Source organism: Arachis ipaensis, chromosome B2, assembly GCF_059453495.1.
Source record: "Arachis ipaensis isolate K30076 ecotype BB chromosome B2, ASM5945349v1, whole genome shotgun sequence".
In the NCBI taxonomy this organism is placed as follows: domain Eukaryota; kingdom Viridiplantae; phylum Streptophyta; class Magnoliopsida; order Fabales; family Fabaceae; genus Arachis; species Arachis ipaensis.
This window is the reverse complement of record NC_142437.1, coordinates 114426608-114448180: the sequence shown is the minus strand read 5'-3', so window position 1 is coordinate 114448180 and position 21573 is coordinate 114426608. Positions and strand designations below refer to the sequence as shown.

The 21573-nt window shown below is 35.9% G+C and overlaps 1 protein-coding gene across 1 annotated transcript; it reads left to right on the top strand.

Moving 5' to 3' along the window:
- Positions 1–2890: 2890 nt before the first annotated feature.
- On the top strand, positions 2891–5175 carry LOC107628515 (protein ROOT PRIMORDIUM DEFECTIVE 1-like). Its single transcript, XM_088505231.1, has 2 exons — positions 2891–4435; positions 5077–5175. The coding sequence occupies exon 1, from the start codon at positions 3200–3202 to the stop codon at positions 4424–4426; it is 1227 nt and encodes a 408-aa protein (XP_088361357.1). The 5' UTR covers positions 2891–3199; the 3' UTR covers positions 4427–4435; positions 5077–5175.
- Positions 5176–21573: the final 16398 nt, after the last annotated feature.

Genomic DNA, 21573 nt, shown 5'->3' with positions numbered 1-21573 from the left:
CAGTGTGTTTCAAAGTTTCAGTTCACCGTGTTCATGGTTGAGGGTTTAAGGTTTAGGGGTCTTGGGTTTAAGGTTCACGGTTCAGGGTTTTAGGGGTTTATGGTTTACGGTAGGGTTCAGGGTTTAGGGTTTGGGTTTAGGGTTTAGCATTCAGGGTTCAGAGTTCAGTATTCAGGGTTTTGGTTCAGGGTTTAGTGTTTAGGGTTTAGCGTTCAGGGTTCAGAGTTCAGAATTCAAGTTCGGGTTCAGGGTTTAAGGTTTAGGGTTTAGGGTTTAGGTTTTAGGATTTTAGGGATTTAGGGTGTATGGGTTTAGGGTTGAGTGTTCAGGGTTCTAGTTTTAGTGTTTAGGGTTTAGGGTTTAGGGTTTACAGTTCAGTGTTTAGGGGTTCATAATTTTTTGGTAAATAGGAGAGCGATTTGGATTACTCTTCTGAAACGAATCAAACTGACAAAGTTTGGATTATTCAATTTTGAATCGAATTGAATGGAATGCAATTGCTAATTTGAATTGAATTAAATGGACGGAGGTGTACTGAATTGAATTGATAATATGTAAATTGTAGGCAGAGTTATTTGAATTTGATTTTATATAATGGATTATGTTTCGTTCACTCAGTACTATACAATTGTTTCACCATGAGTACTGTGTTCGGTTCACCATGAGTACTGTGTTCGGTTCATTCTGCCGAAAGCTGTTTGAATTTGATTTTATATAATGGATTATGTTTCGTTCACTCAGTACTATAAAATTGTTTCACCATGAGTACTGTGTTCGGTTCACCATGAGTACTGTGTTCGCTTCATTCTGCAGAAAGTTATTTGAATTTGATTTTATATAATGGATTATGTTTCGTTCACTCAGTACTATACAATTGTATTGTGTTCGGTTCACCATGAGTACTATGTTCGGTTCACCATGAGTACTGTGTTCGATTCATTAAGCACTATTCAAAACTCTTCTTCCTCACCTTCTACTGCTTCTTCACCAGAGATAGAAGGAGGAAAGGAAAAAAAAATACAGCAGCAACAACAACAAAAGAATGACGATATAGTTTCAGGGTTTAGGGTTTTAGGGTTTAAGGTTTATGGGTTCATGGTTAAGTGTTCAGGGGTTCAGTGTATTTCAAACTTTTGGTTTGCTCCATGTATTAATTTCGGTTCACCATGTTCATGGTTGAGGATTTAGGGTTTAGGTGTCTAGGGTTTAGGGTTTAGGGTTCAGGGTTTTAGGGGTTTAGGGGATACGGTAGGGTTCAGGGTTTAGGGTTTAGCATTCAGGGTTCAGAGTTTAGTATTCAGGGTTTGGGTTCAGGGTCTAGGGTTTAGGGTTTAAGGTTTAGCATTCAGGGTTCAGAGCTCAGAGTTCAAGGTTCGGGTTCAGAGTTTAAGGTTTAGGGTTTATGGTTTAGGTTTTAGGGTGTAGGGTTTAGGGTTTAGGTTTTAGGGTTTTAGGGATTCAGGGTTTATAGGTTCAGGGTTTAGTATTCAGGGTTCTAGTTTTAGTGTTTAGGGTTCATTGTTTAGGGGTTCATAATTTTTTGGTAATCAGTAGAGCGATTTAGATTACTCTTCTGAAACGAATCAAACTGACAAAGTTTGGATTATTCAGTTTTGAATCGAATTGAATGGAATGCAATTGCTAATTTGAATTGAATTAAATGGATGGAGATGTACTGAATTGAATTGAATTGATAATATGTAAATTGTAGGCAGAGTTATTTGAATTTGATTTTATATAATAGATTATGTTTCGTTCACTCAGTACTATACAATTGTTTCACCATGAGTACTGTGTTCGGTTCACCATGAGTACTGTGTTCAGTTCATTCTATAGACAGCTATTTGAATTTGATTTTATATAATGGATTATGTTTCGTTCACTCAGTACTATACAATTGTACTATGTTCGGTTCACCATGAGTACTGTGTTCGGTTCACCATGAGTATTGTGTTCGGTTCATTCTGCACTATTTAAAATTCTTCTTCCTCACCTTCTATTGCTTCTTCACCAGAGAGAGAATGAGGAAAAGACAAAAAAATACAGCAGCAACAACAACAAAAGAATGATGATAAGGAGAAAACACGTGAAGAAGAAGGAATGCGAAAAAGGAGGAGAAAGAGGAGAATGAGGAATGCGAAGAAGAAGGCGAAGAAGAAGAAGACGCTCCGTGCCGCATTTGGATATGGATTTAAACCGTTTAAATGGTTTGGATTAAAAATCCAAACTATAAAAGAGATCCAATTTGGTTTGGATTTTTTTTTATTTAAAACTGGATTTTTTTAAATGATTTGGTTTGGATTTGGTTTAAAATCCAATATTTAGATTTTTTTTTCCCAGCCCTATCCCTGCGTAAACGAGCGTGAAAAGAAGATGAAGCGTGAGGGAGAAGAAGCGTTGGGCAAGAGCGATTTCGTGTGTGTTGGACGCGTATATTTCACGTTTCATTTAATGGTATTGAGTTTTTTTTGTGTTGGCCAACTTGGTTACATGGTTACATGGATGTGTAGCATCTCCCTTAAAAAAATTACTTAGAAGTTTTACTAGAAGATAAATGCTATGTATGTAGTATAACTATAAAAAGATAAAGAAATTGAAAATGCAAATTGATTTGTAAATGAGTAAGTTGAACATATTTTCTTATTTATTTAAGATTTTGGTGATTATTTTTGTGAATATATTTTCATGTGAAGACGATATTGTAAATCTAAATCGTTAGATGATTTATTTAAATATATATCAAACATATTAAATCATTTAACAATTTACAATATCATCTTTATACAAAGATATCTTATATACTTAGAATAACACACTTAGAATAACATGTAAAATTTTATCACCAGACCTTATTTCCTAATAAACCAAATTGGCATAGAAAGGAGACACATCATTAGCCTTCTCAAATTGCAAAGTATAAATTATTTGCAATGATTAGAGGTTGTCTCGTGGCTAGAGCTTCTGCTACTGTGCTAGACTACATATAATAGTTCAAACTCGGTGAGTTTCTGCTGTGAAATATATATATATAAGAAATCCAATGGATTTACAGGACTTCAAGTCGCTGTTGCCATCAACTTTATTTCCAATCAATCTCTCTATGCTCATTCAAGTGGCACATTGTTTTCTTCTTCTGCTAATTCACCCCCAAGTGTTTGATGAAATGCCAAAAAGAATTTGCAAGGCATAGAGACGAACAATGGGAATCCACATTATGAAAATTTTGATCAAACAGAAGCACTCATTTGGTTTCTCAATCTCCATTCGATCAAAAACTACGTCGGCTCAGTATGTTGCCTCGAGAGTTCGAGACCCTACATTTGAGAAGCTCATGGACAAGTACAAGAGCCTCTTCAAAGTCATTGCCATTCAAGATCTCATCCTCGCAAACCCTAGGAATCCGTCCGTGTCCATTGACTTCCTCTCCAGGCTCTCCCAGAAACTCCATCTCAACCGCGGTGCCACTTCCTTCCTCCGCAAGTTTCCTCACATCTTCCAAATTTATTATGACCCCTCCAAGTTGCAGCCTTTTTGCAGGCTCACAGATGCTGCTCTTGATGTTTCCAAGCAGGAAGAGAAGGCCATTAATGCTTCTTTGCCAATGGTGGTTGATCGATTGGTTCGGATATTGTCCATGTCTGCGTCCAAAACGGTTCCTCTTCGCGCGATTTTCAAGGTCTGGAGGGAGCTTGGGCTGCCTGATAATTTCGAGGACTCAGTTATATCTGCAAATCCTAGTGTTTTCAAGCTGTGTGATGCTCATGAACCTAACACTCATTTGTTGAAGCTGGTTGAAGGTGTTCCTCGAAATGGTTTTAGAGCAGCCATTGAGGATTGGAGGGTTGTTGAGTGCTGCAAGGAGGATTGCAATGTAAGGACAGAATTGCGGTACAGTTTCAAGCACGGGTATCCTCCAGGGATGAAACTAGGCAAGAATTTCAAGGCCAAGGTGAAAGAATGGCAGACTTTGCCATATGTTGGGCCTTATGAGGTGGTCGTGGGGGAGAAAAAGAAGTCTAAGGCAGCATTGATGGCCATGGAGAAACGAGCAGTGTCAATTGTTCACGAGTTCCTAAGTTTAACTGTGGAGAAGATGGTAGAAGTTGAAAAGATCAGCCAATTCAGAAAATGGTTTGGGATTGACTTCAACATAAGGGACCTGTTCTTGGATCATCCCGGGATCTTCTATCTATCAACAAAGGGGAAACGGCATACCGTTTTCTTGAGGGAAGCTTATGAACGAGGTTGTTTAATTGAACCAAATCCTGTATATGTTGCAAGGAGAAGGCTTCTTGATCTTGTTGCTATGGGACGTCGTGGTCGTTCTTCTATTAATTCGAATTTGCAGGATGAAAGCAGCAGCAACGACGATGACGACATTGGAGAAGAGGAAAAACAGCAAAGGCATGGCTCATTATCTTCTTGAGCGATAAAGGTTTGTTAAGATTCCTTGTTTACTTGATCATCCATTTCCAACATAAGTCCTAGAAATACAAAAGGCAAAACTTCGATTGTTAACTTGAGTAAACCAGTTTATGAGAAGCTATGCTCTACTTTAGTAGAATAAATGGATGGAAGATAATGGGCATAAGTTAACTCCAACATGTTACCACGGCAACATTTTAAAAATCTGGAGTTACAATATTTTGACAATGAAGAATGCAAAGGCATTTTGTTGATTTTGATCCATGCTTTCCAAAGAAGCTTTGCTGCAGTCTTCACTCTTTGGTGACAAGTACTGCGAATTCCTTGCTTTGTTTTCAAGATTATGGCACCTGAAGTTATTTATGTGGGAAAGGCATGGAACTATATGTATATCTGTCTCTGTGTTGAACAACAAACATGAGTAGGTGTTGCTAATTTAAAGAGAGATCGAAACACTGCTGGTGGTTAAGAATTAATTATCAATGGTCATAGGTTGCTCAAAAACATTTCAAATGTGTTTGCAATGAGTATAACTATTTGCCTTTGTCGGCTTCTGTAGTATTGTTCAAGAAATTTGATGGCTTAGAAAGTGTATATTTAACAGTAACAAACTAAGCATATTGTGATTTGTGAATCTTTGATATGTAGCAGTTTTTTGTAGACACAAAAGGGGCTCTGGATTGGAGACAACACAGGTAAGGTCATAAATAAGAACTTAAGTCACAAGTGCACTATTTTAATTCTGCAAAAGGGGCTAGAACATTTTGTCATTTTCCCACATACATGTTCCCCACATCATTTAATTCCTGCAAACTATAAAAGCAAAAATATTATTATTGATAATTTTTTTAATTAAATACTCAAGAAACCTAGCTAAGTGCCAATTATGAATGGGTTATACTATAGTGAATAGTGATTTTGAATGAAGAATGAAGATAATTCGTTTTATAAGAATAAAGATCAACAAAAAAAGACCATGTGCAACGTACATATTTATTAATTTAGTAAGAATCTTACTCTAGGCGATTTTCATTATAGATTGTTATAGAGGTGCACATTCAATATTTGTATTAGTATATTGGTAGCTAAGTTTGCCCTTTGATTATCATGGTCAAAATTGTTTGGCCAAAAAATAGAAGAAAAAAAGAAGTAGATCTTTTACATCAAATAGCACTTTTTTTTTTTTTTGGTGATACATCAAATAGCACTTTAACATAAACATGGACCCTTTTGCTCCCCCATCCAAAGATGTCGTCACCTTTACTACTCGGAGCACGGATTGAAAAAATTTGACATCTTTGTTTCCTCCCAAAATGCAAATACAGTTAGAAAATAATCTATCTAACCAATGTCTTGTGTACTTGACCAAAAAAAAAAAAAAAAAAACCAATGTCTTCTGTAACAATGACTATCCTTCTATTTAGTATTTACACTCTCTCTTTATAAATAATTTATTATTTTAAAAATCTGATAGAGCAATAAATAGTATATTTAATTCAAAGGGTTTATCGAATAAGTAATTAACATAATAGTCCATATTCAATTCCATATATATAATATACACAGTAACATTTTTCTAAACCAAATTGTACTGACATTCTAAAGTTTCTGTGGAAACAATTGCAGAAAAAAAACTCTAGTTACTATGTTGTCATACCGAAAATAGATAATTAGGATTAAATCTAATTAACGATCCAGATTGATCATTTAAAATCTTCACTACAAATATCTATTTTACCATATTTTTTTAAATATTTTTAAATTATTCTATACTACGCATCATACTTTTATATACATTCACACTTTTCTAAAATATTCCATAACCTTTTAGAGTCTTCTAGAACTTTCTAGGATATTACTAGACCTTCTAGGATATTACAGGACCTTCTAGGACATTCTAAAACATTCCGGAACCATCTAGAACATTTTCAAACACTCTAGAAAACTATACAAACACCATTAAATCTAGCATTCTAAAATTTATCATGACATTCTCCTCCACCTATTGCGTAGACGTCCTCGTCGCGTTCTGTTCATGATAGTGCTCTAAGTGTTATTGGAATTACCACAGATCTTCACGAGCTTCCTAACTAGCTTCTATTATTGAGAGTCTTTTCCACTTGATCAAGTATTGGATACTTAGTGACACTCCTCTTCGTCGCAAACCCGATTAGTTAGGATATCCTCGATCTCTTTATCGAATGATTTAATTACCACAGGTAGAGATCGATTCGAGTCATCTCTGCTCGGTTCATTTTGGTCTTCATGATATGGTTTAAGCATATTCATTTAGAAGACTGGATGGATCTTCATAGAGGGAGGGAGTTGTACTTTATAAAACCTCCCTAACACGCCCAATGATCTCAAATGGCCCTTCATATTTGTAGATCAAACCCTTATGAACCTTGTGAAAGGTTTTAAATTATTGTGGAAGAAGTTTAATCATTACCTTATCCCCCACTTGATAGCTTGCATGTCTTCTTTTCTTATCTGCCTATTTCTTCATCCTCTTTGCAGCTTTGTCGAGGTAAGAACGAATGACATCTGCTTGTTCTTCCCAAGATTTTATCATATAATAAGCTCTAGGCTCTTCCCTGAGTAAGAGGAAGAAAGAGAATGTGGTATAAACGGTTGTCGTCTAGTCACAATCTCGAACGGACTCTTCCCTATGGACTCGCTCCTTTGTAGATTATATGAGAACTGAGCAATGTCCAGAAATTTTGTTCAGTCCTTTTAATTAGCGCTTACGAAATGCCTTAAGTAACACTTGAATAATGCATTCACTCTCTCTATCTGCCTATCAGTTTGAGGAAGGAAACTTGTTGAGAAGTGAAGCTTTGATCCAAGGAGTTTGAATAGCTATGTCCATAATCTCCCTGTGAAGTGTGGATTTCGATCACTAATGATGCTCTTAGGTAAACCCCATTACTTCAACACATTATTGAAGAATAGTCGTGCTGCTTCATCTGCAGTGCAATTAGTAGGGACAAGTATAAAAGTAGTATACTTTGAGAATCGATCCACTAATACGAGAATAGATACAAATCCTTCAGATTTTGGTAAAGTAGATATGAAATCTAGAGAGACACCTTTTCATGGTCGCTCTGGCGGAGGCAGAAGTTTCAACAACCCACTTGGTTCTTTATTTTTAATTTTATTTTGTTGGCAAGACAAATCTTCGCATAGCTCTCCATTTCATCCCTTATTTGAGACCAATAATAAGAAGATTTAATAAGTGTCAAGGTCCTTTGTTGGCCCTGATGACCAACCCATTTGGTATCGTGGCATTCCTTCACCAACTTTCTCCTTAAATTTTTTTACTTAGGAATGTGTAGTTTTCTTCCTTTGGTGTAGAGAAGATCATTTTCTAGCCAAAATTTTTTAGTGTTATCTTCTCTAGCCAACTCCACTAACTTCTTGGCAAATGGATCATGATGTAACTCTTCCTTGATGATGCGTATAATGTCTCCTTCGATCATGAAAATGGCTGCCATCCTGTATGGTGTTGAGATAGGCAGCTTCGCTCCTAACTCCAATTTAATCTTGTGGTCCACCTTCCTTTTAGGTGGTAGTTGCTTTGGTAACTCGGAAAGCATCATATCTTTATTTTTTTCAAGGACTTCCTTAATTTCAGGAGGGACATCTTCTCTTTCAAATGTTGACTCCTCTTGTAATAAAGCTAAATATGTAATCTCTTTCTTATTGAACCTTTTCTTGAGTTGCATAGCAAAGAACATCGGTGGTCTTCTAACTTTAGAGACTGTAGGGACCATGGATGAAGACCCTTTCTCCATGGCGCATACTACATCATAGTATGGCATAGGTATTATATTTGCCTTTCTTTACAAGTTAAGCATGATGACTATCTAGAAATCATCCATGGGTGCTATTCAGAAATCTACAAGTCCCTTCCAAGAACTAAGGGTCATCTCAACCCCTTTTGCTACTCCCTTAAGAGGTTCAACCTTAATATTCACGGGTTTTGAACCAGCCATTCTTTTTGGTGATTTTCAATCCAAACCTCTTTACCTTATCAGGCGTGATGAAGTTGTGTGTAGCGCTAGTGTCGATCATAACCATGACGGATTTTTCATTGATAAAGGTTTTGACATACATCAAGCCTTTTTTTTATAGGGCTTGCCTCTTTGCCATTTACAACATTCATGAGTTGGACAGATCCAACACATTCATTCACTTGCGATTGAACCTCTCATTCTTTAGCGATAGATGCTAGAGTCCTTAGCTTGGGACAGTCCTTCATTTGGTGTGGTTCCTTGCATATGAAGCATCTTTCTTTGGGCGTGAATACTTTTTTTTTCTCGTATTCTTTTTTTGAAGAGTACTTTCCTTCTCATTGAGGAACTCTTTTCCTTATCTCTCCCACCTTTAGTAAAACTAAGTTTGGAAGAAGACTTGGATTTAGAGTCTCTATGATGAAATTCGATGAGTGATTCAGCCACCACAATGGCTTCATTCTTGCTTTGCTCAAGGTTGGAGCCCATCAATGAAGAAGAACAATGCATCATCTGATGTTAAGTTAGGGATTTAAAGTGTGAGAGTAATGAACCCCTTTATGTAGTCACTAATTGTACTCTTATGCTTCAACTTCTTCCTTGCTTCATAAACCACATTCTCAGGGAAGAATTGTATTTTCAACTCCCTTTTAAAATCTTTTCATGTGGCTATGTTGCAAGTACTATTTTTCATATCTACGCATTTTCTCCTCCACCATAAAGTTGCATTATTAGAAAGGTAGAAAGTTATAGTGCGTACCTTTATTGCATCTTCAACTACCCCTTGGCCTTCAAAATACCTCTCCATTTGCCATAAGAAGTTCTCTACCTCTCAAGCGTCCCTCACGTCCTTGAACTCCTTTGACTTTGGGAGATCAATTTTTGTCGTCTCCCTTATAATGGTTGGTTGAGATTTTGCCTTCTCGAACCAAACTCGAACTTTCTCAAATAGCTTCAAGGAATTCTTAAGTTTCTCTTCAATTTGGAGCATGTTTTCTTTGAAAGCATCTAGTTCTCCCCACACGTGAGCCTCGAGGTTTTCTTGTCATGTTCTATCCTTTGGAAACGCTCATTCATAGAGGCTAGAACATTCTCCAATATCGAAAATCTCTTCTAAGAAATTAGAGTCCTTACCTCTAGGCTCACTTGAAAAATGTACCTTCTTGCCTCTCCATTGAGAAGGAATAGTATCCTTTCCCCCTTTGAGACTCAACATGCTCTAGGTTACACTAGAGGACATACTCACAAACCACTTGTGCTCTCTCTCGAACCTTACTCTGATACCAAATTGTCACGACCTTGGACACACTCCAACGCTACCATGCTAGCACTCGAACTTACTCAACCTCTTAAGCTTAGACAAAGTCATCCTAACTTTCAATACTTAGCAAGAAAGCTAAGAATACAAGAGAACACAAGAGAAAGGAAGTTTTGGTAAAAAAGAACACTTTATTATCTAAATGTTTGTTACAATTGAATCAAACACCCAAACTCTAACTCTCAGCCCCTATTTATAGCCATCCACCTCCTCAATAGATGGTTAGAATTAAATCTAACTAACGACTTAGATTGATCATCCAAAACCTTCACTACAAATATTTATCCTACCACATTTCTCTAGATACTTTTAGATTATTCCATACTACTCATCATACTTCTATATACATTTATACTTTTTTAAAATACTTTATGACTTTTTAGAGTATTCTAAAATCTTCTAGGACATTCTAAAACGTTTCGGAATCATCTACACCATTCTCAAACATTTTAAAAAATTTTACAAATAATATTAGATCTAGCTTTTTAAAATTTACCATGACACCTTGATGAATCCATATTTGACGATAAATTTTAGATTGATTTGAGAGGATCATCATATAAATCTACATTTATTCATCCAAATAGCATACTTTTGTGTTCTCGCCCTAAATTGAGCCTAATTGTGAAAACATGCTATTTTATGCCTAATTTAGTCACTTTCATCCCATTTGATGCCTTGATAGTTTTGATGAGTGATTTCAGGTATAATAGGTAGGAATGGCTTGATGAGAGTGGAGGAGAAGAATGGGATTGAGAGAAAATATGAAGAAATCAAAGGAGAAGCACACACTGGCGTGTGCGTACGCATGCACAACCTACCATGTATACGCACAGGAACCACACAGCCATGTGTGTGTACGCACAGGTCCCAGCGTGTGACTCATTTATTGCAAATCGCTGGGGGCAATTTTTGGTCCTCCAGGGCCCAATTTTGGACCTCCTGAAGCTGATTGAGTGCTATATCAAAGAGGGCCTTCTTCCATGTGAAATGAGGGAGCAATTAGGGCTAGTTTAGCATCATGTAGTTCATTTTCTAGAGTGAAAAGCTCCCCCTTCTCTCTAGAACTTAGGGTTTTTAGTCTAATTTCCTTGTAATTTCTACTTTTAATTCTTGTCTTCATCTAGTTTCTTCTACCTTTCCTTATTTTATTGTCTTAATTTCCTTAGTTTATCTTGTCATTTTCTCAATTTTGCTACTTTCATGTATTTTTATTCTTTGTTATTTTAATTTACATTTAATGCAGTTTTATGTTTTCATGTCAATTGTTGCTTCCTTTACTTGTTGTTATTATTTTCTTGCAATGGGTAGTTGTAGCATTTATTAATTCTTGTTATTTTACCATGCTTTCTTTTCATGCCCTCCAAGTGTTTGATAAAATATTTGGTTGGGTTTTTACTTAGTTTTTTCTCCAATCTTGGCTTGAATTTGATGACTTGGTGACCCTTGAGTCATTGATGTCCATTCTTGTTTGATATATTAGAGTAGTTAGTTGATTTGGTTTTCATTGACTCTAAGTGACCATTAGTATTAACTTAGGACTTATGGATTGAAATTAACTATGCCTATTTGACTTATCCTCGATGTAGGGTTGACTAAGTAGGATTAACTGTTCATAATCATCATGTGTTTGTGGTCAATGGCTAGGATAGGCAACCTTAGCTCTCAATTACTTGTCAAGAGGTTTCTTGCATTTTAATTTTTCTTGTTTTGACTTTTATTGTTTTGACTTTTAGTTTCTTACATGTTTAGCTTTTCATACTCTTGGTTGAGAAATTGGGTGTTTGGGTGGAATTGAGTTGTGGATGTCCATTTCGCATTGTGTGAGGATTTTTAATTGGTTTGGTTTCTCTTGACTCTAAGTGACCCAATAGCGTTGACTAGGACTTAGTGATTGGAATCAATTATGCCCTTTTGACTTATCCTCGATGTTAGGATAGACTAATTGGGATTAATTCACACACAATCACCATGTTTGTGGTCCAACTAGGATATGAATCCTTAATTTCCCAATGCTCACCAAGAGTCTTCTTGCATGTTCATTTAATTTCTTGCTATTTACATTTCTTGCATATCTTGTCACCCAATCCCCATTTTCTCCCATAGCCAATAAATGTACATTTTATTGCAACTCTTAAAGAAGACAACCTGGGAATTTAAACTCCCAGTTATTGTGTTTTGATTGTGACATCTTTAGGATTAAATTTGATTGATGATCAATGGTTGGGTTTGGACTATACTTGCAACGGACAAATTCTATTTTAGTGTGAAAATCCAAACTTATGCTTTTGGTCATTGTCAAATTTGGCGCCGTTGCCGGAGAGTTGCAATGTGTGCTTATTGTTGGCTATTGTGCATATGTGAATATTGTCAATAGCTTAATTTTTGGTTTGATTGTACATATGTTGCTTGTTTATTTATTTATTTTTTTTTTGTGAATATGTTAATATGTGAATATGTGAATAGTTTGTTTTTGATTGGTTGCTTGTTCTTGTTAGTTTTAGGAGTTTATTTTACTTGTTCTTATTATCTTTTGTTTTTAATTTCTTTTTCTCCTATGAATTCTCAACCATTACTCTATAAGTTTGGTTGCTATTGTTTTATAGGGATGGGAAATTTCAAGTATTTGTCACCTAGATAGAATGAAAATAATCGACTTGAAAATTGGGTGCACAAGTTTTGGAATCTCAAAAGCCATAAAAAATGCAAGAATGGGTGGATATTCTAGGAAGAATGGGAACACAAGCCCTTTGATGAGAGCTCTCCATAAGTCCAACTTAAGGACAATAAACCAAAGTGCTAGGTGGGAGACACCCCACCATGGTAACATTGTTCCAACCTTCCTTGTTTATGATTTTGGTTTATTGCATATTTGTTTGCATTGGTTAGTCTAGGATTAGTTTAATTTTGAGTTTAATAGGTTAATTTGCATGTGGGTCATGAAATTTTGAATGTTTGAAGGTTTGGGATTGAGATTATGATTGAGCTAAGGTTAAGTACCTTAGGAATATTGAGAAATTTTTTTGAAAAACAGGACATCTGTGCGTGCGGACACAACTTCTATTTTCTGCGTCCTGTGCGTGCGCACAGACTTGTGCGCACGCACACTAATGGTTATGCCCTCTGTTCAGCTTGTGCGTGGGCGCTCTCCTGTTTTTCCTTGACATGTGCTTGTGCGTACGTACACACCCCTCTTTTCGCACTCTCTGTGCGAGCGCACAGACTTGTGCATCCGCACACCAACTTACACCCACTCTGGTGGGAGCACTGGCACAGCCTGTGCGCATGAACCCTACCTCTATTCGCTTCTGTGCGTACGCACGGACCTGTGTGCGCACGCACACATGACCCTTCCTCAAAAAAAAAAAGAAAGTGTCCTGTGCGTACACACACATCTTGATTCCCTCTCTGTTCAGAGCGTTCGCACACCTGGTGCGGATGCACACCTCCCCTGTTTCACCTAGTGTGCGTGCACACACATACCTATGCGTACGCGCCCCTATTTTCTCACCTCTATACTTCTTTTATTCTCTTCTCTCTACTTCTTCTCTTCTTCTTTCTTCCACCCCTCTCTTCTCTTACTTTTGCCCTCTTCTCTACGTGCTTTACTTTGTTCTGTTTACATTTCATTTTCATTTTAGTAATTTTATTAAGTTTTTATTTAGTTGTTTGTTAATTAAATAAGTTGCAAGTGTTTGCTTGATGATTGTTGGGTTGCTTCTTGGTTGAATTTTGGTTTCATTTTTTAATGAATATGTGCACTAAGCATCAAGTCTTTGTTTGATTGCCTAGATGAATTGTGAGTTTGATTCATATGTTGTTGCGACCATATGTGTTAGACTATATCCTTGTTTGGCATTCTAATCAAGAATTGTGCACTTTTAAATGATTATAATGATATTTTGGATTAGAATTTTAATAATGTACTTGTTATTGCTTTGAGATGCTATCACCAAATTGAGATGAAAAGTGACATTTGATTTCTTATTTGGTGAAATTTTGAACAAGTACATATTGAATTTAGTGAATTGAATGGAATTGTTGTTCATTATGGTTTTAAATTAATGTAATCACATAACAAGGTATTTGTTCCTTGTTAATGCTTTGCATTTTTTTGAGTTGACTTGACTTGATTTGTATCAAGAGTTGTCACTTTTTGTAACAAGCACCTTATACATGTGATTATTTCATTATTTCTAAGGATGAATAAGTAATCCCTTTCTTCATTGAATTGGTTATTGTTAATTGTGCCATTTTCTATTAATCTTGCGCTTTTACTTGCCCAATTTCAATATCCAATATCTTATACATTCAATTCACTTTAGTTGTTGTTACCTAGGGTTGCTTGTGCCTTAAGTTTTGCTTATTCTTTACTTACACCCTAGGCTTTTTAATTGAGGAACATGCTATTTCTTTTGCTTTTGTGGTTGCCGTTTTTAACCGACCAATATATGTGTTCTAAACCGTGCACATTTAGAATATGCACATTGTCTCTTATCCTACCACACTACTATGACTTTTTTCTCAATTCTTGTTTAATTATTTTCTACAGCAACTCGGAGCTTCAGTGCCCACCAACTGAAGGTGGAGCCTCACACCTCTTCACCCCCAGATAGAGTGCATGCACGGAGGACCGTGCAACGTTTAAGTGTGGGGAGGATCCACAAATTTCGGGGCATAAATTTCTTTTTTTCCAACACTTTGCACCATTTTTTTGTTTTGATAGCTATGTTTTTGTGAATATTATTTGGTATTTCATGACATTATGCTTTGTTTGGTTTTCTTGTATATATCTTAGTTTGCTTATAGTTTTTTTTGTAGTTATATTTGCATTTACATGGTAGAATAAATAAGTTTGGTTAAAACAACAAAGAATTTTCAAGAAATCCCTTTTAGGGTGTTCCATTGATTGGATTTGAAAACTTGTTTTTGAACTTGCTTGAAGTATCTTTTATGGAACATAGAAAAGAGCTTGAACAAATACCTAGTGAGATTTGAGCTTTAATTGTGTGGTTGCACAGTTTCAACCACAAATTTTGTTCTTGTGTGTTAAACTCCTTTTATGATTGTGATCTTAGATTTGCTTTAGTCTATATGTCCTATATTTGATGTTTTAAATACATTTAGTATGATTGAGGCCATTTTTTTATGTTGAACTCACTAACCCATATGGCCAACCCTTACATCTACCATTGTAAACCACTTTTTGAACTTTTAATTCTCCTTTGTTCTAATTTTAAGCACATCATTTGTCCTAAGCAAAAAATCATTATGTCCATTAATTGTATCTTTGATTAACTTGAGTTGAAGAGTGTGTGTTACTTAAGTGTGGGGGAAATTTGTGGGGAAACATTGCTAGAAAGTGTATTGGGTTCTCAGTGTGAAATTTTGGAAAGTGGGTAAACACTCATGCATTCATCACTTGAAACATATGCATCTCTTTTTATTGATAAAGAAATAATTTTGGTGTACATACTTTGTTTATATAAGAAAAAAAGAAAAAAAAAAGAAAAAGAAAAGAAAAGACAATAAGAATGTAAATAAAGGATGCATATGTGTATGAATTGGAAAAAGGATGCATGAGTGAATGTGAGAAAGGGGATAAATGGGTAGTTAGGTTGTTTTGTTATGTATATAGAATGATATAGGATTAGGTGGGATACTTGAGCTAATCGAAGATCCAATTTAGTAGCCCACTTAACCATATTAATCCTATCCTTACCCTAGTCTCATTACAACCCACAAAAGACCTCATGATATTTGCATTCATTCATCAAGCATTAGTTGATTGTTAGATAACTTACAAATCTTTGAAAGTATGATTAAAGGGGAATTGAGTGATTAAGCCCTAAACACTGAGTGACTAGAGTGTAAACACATCTGGTGAGGAGTTCACTCGCTCAATTCTATGTTTCTATCCCCTATATTGTATCTTCGTGCAAGTTGCTTGTTAGTTTTTTTGAAAATCTCAAACCAAATCTTTGGACATTGAGCATATTGGATTGATTTCTTGTCTTGGCCTTAAATTCTACTTTGGATTGATTGAGATTCTATTGTTTGTTTTTGCGAAACTCAATAGGAGTCATAGTATAGATATAAATAGATAGCATTTAGCATAGTTTATTGCATGTAGTTAGTTGCATTAAATAAATTGCTAACCCTTTGATCATTCTCCTTTGATAGTGATTAGCACGAGGACATGCTATTGTTTAAGTGTGGGAGAATTGATGAATCCATATTTGACGATAAATTTGGGATTGATTTGAGTGGATTTCATCATATAAACCCACATTCATCCAAATAGCATACTTTTGTGTTCTCGCCCTAAATTGAGCCTAATTGTGAAAACATGCTCTTTTGTGCCTAATTTAGTCAATTTTATCCCACTTTCATCTCATTCGATGCCTTGATGGTTTTGATGACAGATATAATAGGTAGGAATGGCTTGATGAGAGTGGAGGAGAAGCATAGGATTGGAAAAAAACATAAAGAAATCAAAGGAGAAGCACACACTGGCGTGTGCGTATGCACAACCTACCATGCATACGCACAGGAACCACACAGCCATGTGTGCGTACACATAACACCCTGTGCGTATGCACAAGAAAAAAATCAGCAACTGTGCGTACACACACCTGTGCGTACGCACAGGTCTCAATGCGTGACTCATTTATTGCAAATCGCTGGGGGCGATTTTGGGCCTCCAGGGCCCAATTTTGGACCTCCTGAAGCTGATTAAGTGCTAAATCAAAGAAGGCCTTCTTCCATGTGAAAGGGGGGAGAAATTAGGGTTAGTTTAGCATCGTGTAGTTTATTTTCTAGAGAGAGAAGCTCCCCATTCTCTCTAGAACTTAGAGTTTTTAGTCTAATTTTCTTATAATTTCTACTTTTAATTCTTGTCTTCATCTAGTTTCTTCTACCTTTCCTTATTTTATTGTCTTAATTTCTTTAGTTTATCTTGTCATTTTCTCAATTTTGCTACTTTCATATATTTGCACTCTTTGTTATTTTAATTTACATTTAATGCAATTTTATGTTTTCATGTCAATTGTTACTTCCTTTACTTGTTGTTTTTATTTTCTTGCAATAGGTAGTTGTAGCATTTATTAATTTATTTTATCATGCTTTCTTTTCATGTCCACCAAGTATTTGATAAAATACTTGATTGGATTTTTACTTAGTTTTTTCTCCACTCTTGACTTGAATTTGATGACTTGGTGACCCTTGAGCCATTGATATCCATTCTTGTTTGATATATTAGAGTAGTTAGTTGATTTAGTTTCCATTGGCTCTAAGTGACCATTAGTGTTGACTTAGGACTTATGGATTGAAATCAACTATGCCTATTTGACTTATCCTCGATGTAGGGTTGACTAAGTAGGATTAACTGTTCATAATCATCATGTGTTTGTGGTCAATGGCTAGGATAGGCAACCTTAGCTCTCAATTACTTGGCAAGAGGTTTCTTACAGTTTAATTTTCCTTGCTTTGACTTTTAGTTTCTTGCATGTTTAGCTTTTCACACTCTTGGTTTTGAAATTGGGTGTTTGGGTGGAATTGAGTTGTGGATGTCCATTCCGCATTTTGTGAGGATTGTTAATTGGTTTGGTTTTCCTTGACTCTAAGTGACCCAATAGTATTGACTAGGACTTAGGGATTGGAATTAATTATGCGCTTTTGACTTATCCTCGATGTTAGGATAGACTAATTGGGATTAATTCACACACAATCACCATGTTTGTGGTCCACAACTAGGATAGGAATCCTTAATTTCTCAATACTCACTAAGAGTCTTCTTGCATGTTCATTTAATTTTTTGCTATTTACATTTCTTGCATATCTTGTCATCCAATCTCCATTTTCTCTTATAGCCAATAAATGTACATTTCATTGCAACTCTTAAAAAAAACAACTCGAAAATTCAAACTCCTGATTATTATGTTTTGATTATTATAACATCTTTAGGATTAAATTTGATTGATGATCAATGGTTAGGTTTAAACTATACTTACAACAGACGTATTCTATTTTAGTGTGAAAATCCAAACTTATGCTTTTGGCCATTGTGACACCTTGCATTGCTTTGTTTTCAAAATTTCGGCTCCTGAAATTTATTTATGTGGGTAAGGCATGGAAGTATATGTATATCTGTCCCTGTGTTGAGCGACAAACATGAGTAGGTGTTGCTAATTTAAAGAAAAGAGATTGAAACACTGCTGAAGTTGTTTAAGAATTAGTTATCAATGGTCATAAGTTGCTCAAAAGCATTTCAAATGTGTTTGCAATGAATATAACTATTTGCCTTTGTCGGTTTCTGTAGCATTATTCAAGAAATTTGGTGGTTTAGAAAGTGTATACTTAACGGTAAGAAACTAAGCATATTGTGATTTGTGAAACTTGTATGTAGCACTTTTTTTTTTCTAATCGTTTGGCTTATTTTTCGTCGATAAAATAAAAGAGATTATTAAAAATAAAATATTAAAATCGACAGTCATCTATTATTTTAGTAATCTTCTAACATTTTAATATTATTACATTACTGACGAAATATTGGGTGAATTTTTTTTAAATCGATGAACTAATTGTCTATTTTAATAAGTAAAATATTGATGTCTTTTGTTGTCTATAAATTTAGACAATAGAGATCTCTTTCTAAAACTAAATAAACGATGTAGATTTATTATATAAAATAGACGGTTAAAGTGTTGATTTTTGTAAGACATAGAAATTTCGAAAAATCTTGTTTAGAGCTAATTTCGATTTATTTATTCGTTAAGTACTTTAACCTCAAAAATGATTTTAGTAAAGATAATTAAAACAAATTTTGATTAATTGAGTTTAAAATAATTTAAAGTTTTATCTGATTTTATAATTATCAAATTATTTTTTATATTTAAATTATCAAATTTAACAAATGTAAAATAATAAGAATTTTATATGATTTGGTTTAAATATTTGAAATTTCGAACTTTAATACTTTAATTTTTATAAATAAAAAAAATTAATTATATTATCTTATATTTTAAATTAGAATACTTAATTAAAAGTCAATAATCAAATTGATAAATAAATAATATTTTTAAAATAATTTTAAGAGATTAAATTAGATTTTAAATTTATACAATATACTCTGATTTTATTAAAATTTATCAAATCCCAATTTACTCAAAATTCCTAATTTCACTTTTGCCCCTAAATTAAATCCTAATTCCCAAATTAAACCTCATAAACCCTAACTTTCACCGCCTCACCGCCCCTCACCCATCGCCACACCCCCTCGCCCAATACACACAAACACACCCATACATAGCAGAGATGAATTAAGAGAGAAAAGAAAGGGAAAACGGAATCGGGGGAAAGAGAGAAGAGGGGAGTCTGCGAGAAGAGAAGGGAGGAGAGAGACGCGTCACCACCCAACTCGTCGTCGCACCCAGCTTACCGTCGTTTCGTCGAGCTGCGCCGCCACCGCCATCCCGTCACTGCGGCCGTCAAGTCACCGTTGTGGAGCTAAGTCGCGAAGAGAGAGAGAGAGAGAGAGAGAGAGAGAGAGAGAGAGAGAGAGAGAGAGAGAGAGAGAGAGAGAGAGAGAGAGAGAGAGAGAGAGAGGGAGAGTTCACGAGCAAGAGAGAGAGCGACGTGGAGCGGGAGAGTCGCGAGCCTAGAATCGCCGCGACCGTTGCAGCATTGCCATCCTCACGCCAATTGCCGCTGCTGTCGGTGATGAAGCATGTCGCCGCCATCCGTGCCTCTATCGCTGTCAGAATTGCACCCCGCCGCTAGAAGGATCTTCATCGTTGCCGTCATTGACGCGCGAGGAGAAGGAATTCGTGAGAGAGGGAAGGCCGTTACTGCCACCCAACCCCTGTCGCCTTGGTAAGCCTTAGCAGATTTTCTTTATCCGTTAAATTCGTCGTTACCATGAGAGTTGTTACTGAGGTTGTCAGGAAAAATAGTTATCAAGAGTTACTCTACCGTCAATAAAGGTCCATGGAGCTTCTGGCCGCTGTTTTGGGTCACCGAGTATGACGCGGATGTCGTCGGAATCATCACCAGATCTGCCACTGCCTCGTTTTTTGTTCCTTTCTTTATGCGGTGAGTAATTTTGCTCTGGAAGCTCTTTATCGCTATTTCGATATATGTCACCGAGGTTTTACGGCGTTAATTACTATAAGATTGAGTTTTGGTTATTATATATTTAGAATTGCTATGGTTGCTGTGAAAGTAGTTTGAAGCTGTGGTTGCAGCTGCCGCCATTGCGGGCCAAGAAAAAATGAATTTGTGACGCATTTTAGAGTTTTCGAGTTTCGACAATCGGGATATAGATTTATTTTAATAAGAAAATATTTTGGGTTTTGAATACCTGATAAATTTAGTAGATTAATGCAAATGGATAAATGCCTGTGATGTAAATAATTTTCTGTTGAGATTGATATGTTGTGTTTGTTATTGAAATTGGTTCATTTTTGGATTTCTGGTGAAATGGATTGAATCTGTAGATTTTAGTTTTTTTTTATTTAAATTTATAATGATTGGTTTTAAATGATGAATTTGAAAACGTTGATTTGAAATGTTGTTTCGATTGAGTTGAAGTTGAAAAGAGGAGATCTGTAATGGGTGGCAAACTCTAATTTTTAGAGGAGGTGCTACCTAAATTTTTCTAAGAATTTGAAGAAGCTTTGGTTATGATTTTAAAAATAAATTTGATTTGAAATAATTATCAGAAGAGATAAGTTTTGAATACTTTTACGAATTTTAAGGAGAGTCGAATTCCCTTGATTTGGTCAAATTGTGACTTTAATTCATTTGATCTTTAATAATAACGAAAAGAGATTTGATTAACTAGGTAAAGACTTTAAAATAGTAATTTAAGTATAATTTCAAGAGTTTGGGGACAAGTGAGTAAATTTGAAGGTTATGCTTTAATTAAGATGTAATTAGTGATAATTAGTTTGATGGAGGTTTGATGGTGATTTCAATATTGAGAAAGAGGATAATGATTGAGTATGATTGAAGTATGGTGATGAATGAGATGAGAATGAGAATGAGAATTTGAATTATTCATATGACTTATGAATATTCTATTATTGAGTTTGGAGCTTGACTCCATGGAATATTATTGAGTTTGGAGTTTGACTCCATGAAATATTATTGAGCCTGGAGTTTGACTCCATAGAATATTATATTTGAGCTTGGAATTTAACTCCATGGAATATTATATTTGATTTTCAAGTTTGACTCCATAGATATTATTTTTGAGCTTAGGGATGCGTGTACAGAGGGATTGTCCAATGGTTAGCTATCAGGATGTAACAGCCTAGACCACCCGCTAGCACGATATTGTCCGCTTTGGCACACACGGTTTTGCCTTTGACGATAGGGATGATAGCCAAAACCCCCCACACTCACTCGTCAAAACGCGTCATGCTAGGGAGAGGTATCCACACCCTTATAAGGCATGCTTCGCTCCCCTCCCCAACCGAGGTGGGACCTTACAATCCACCCCCCTAAGGGAGCACAGCGCCCTCGCTGGCACATCGATCCGGGCTCTGACTCTGATACCATCTGTAACAGCCTAGACCACCTGCTAGCACGATATTGTCCGCTTTGGCACACAAAGCCTCACGGTTTTGCCTTTGACGATAGGGATGATAGCCAAAGTCCCCCACACTTACTCATCAAAACACGTCATGCTAGGGAGAGGTATCAACACCCTTATAAGGCATGCTTCGTTCCCCTCCCCAACCGATGTGGGACCTTACACAGGACATGTCGGGTTGGCTATATAACCAACAGATGAGACTCATCATCCATAGAACA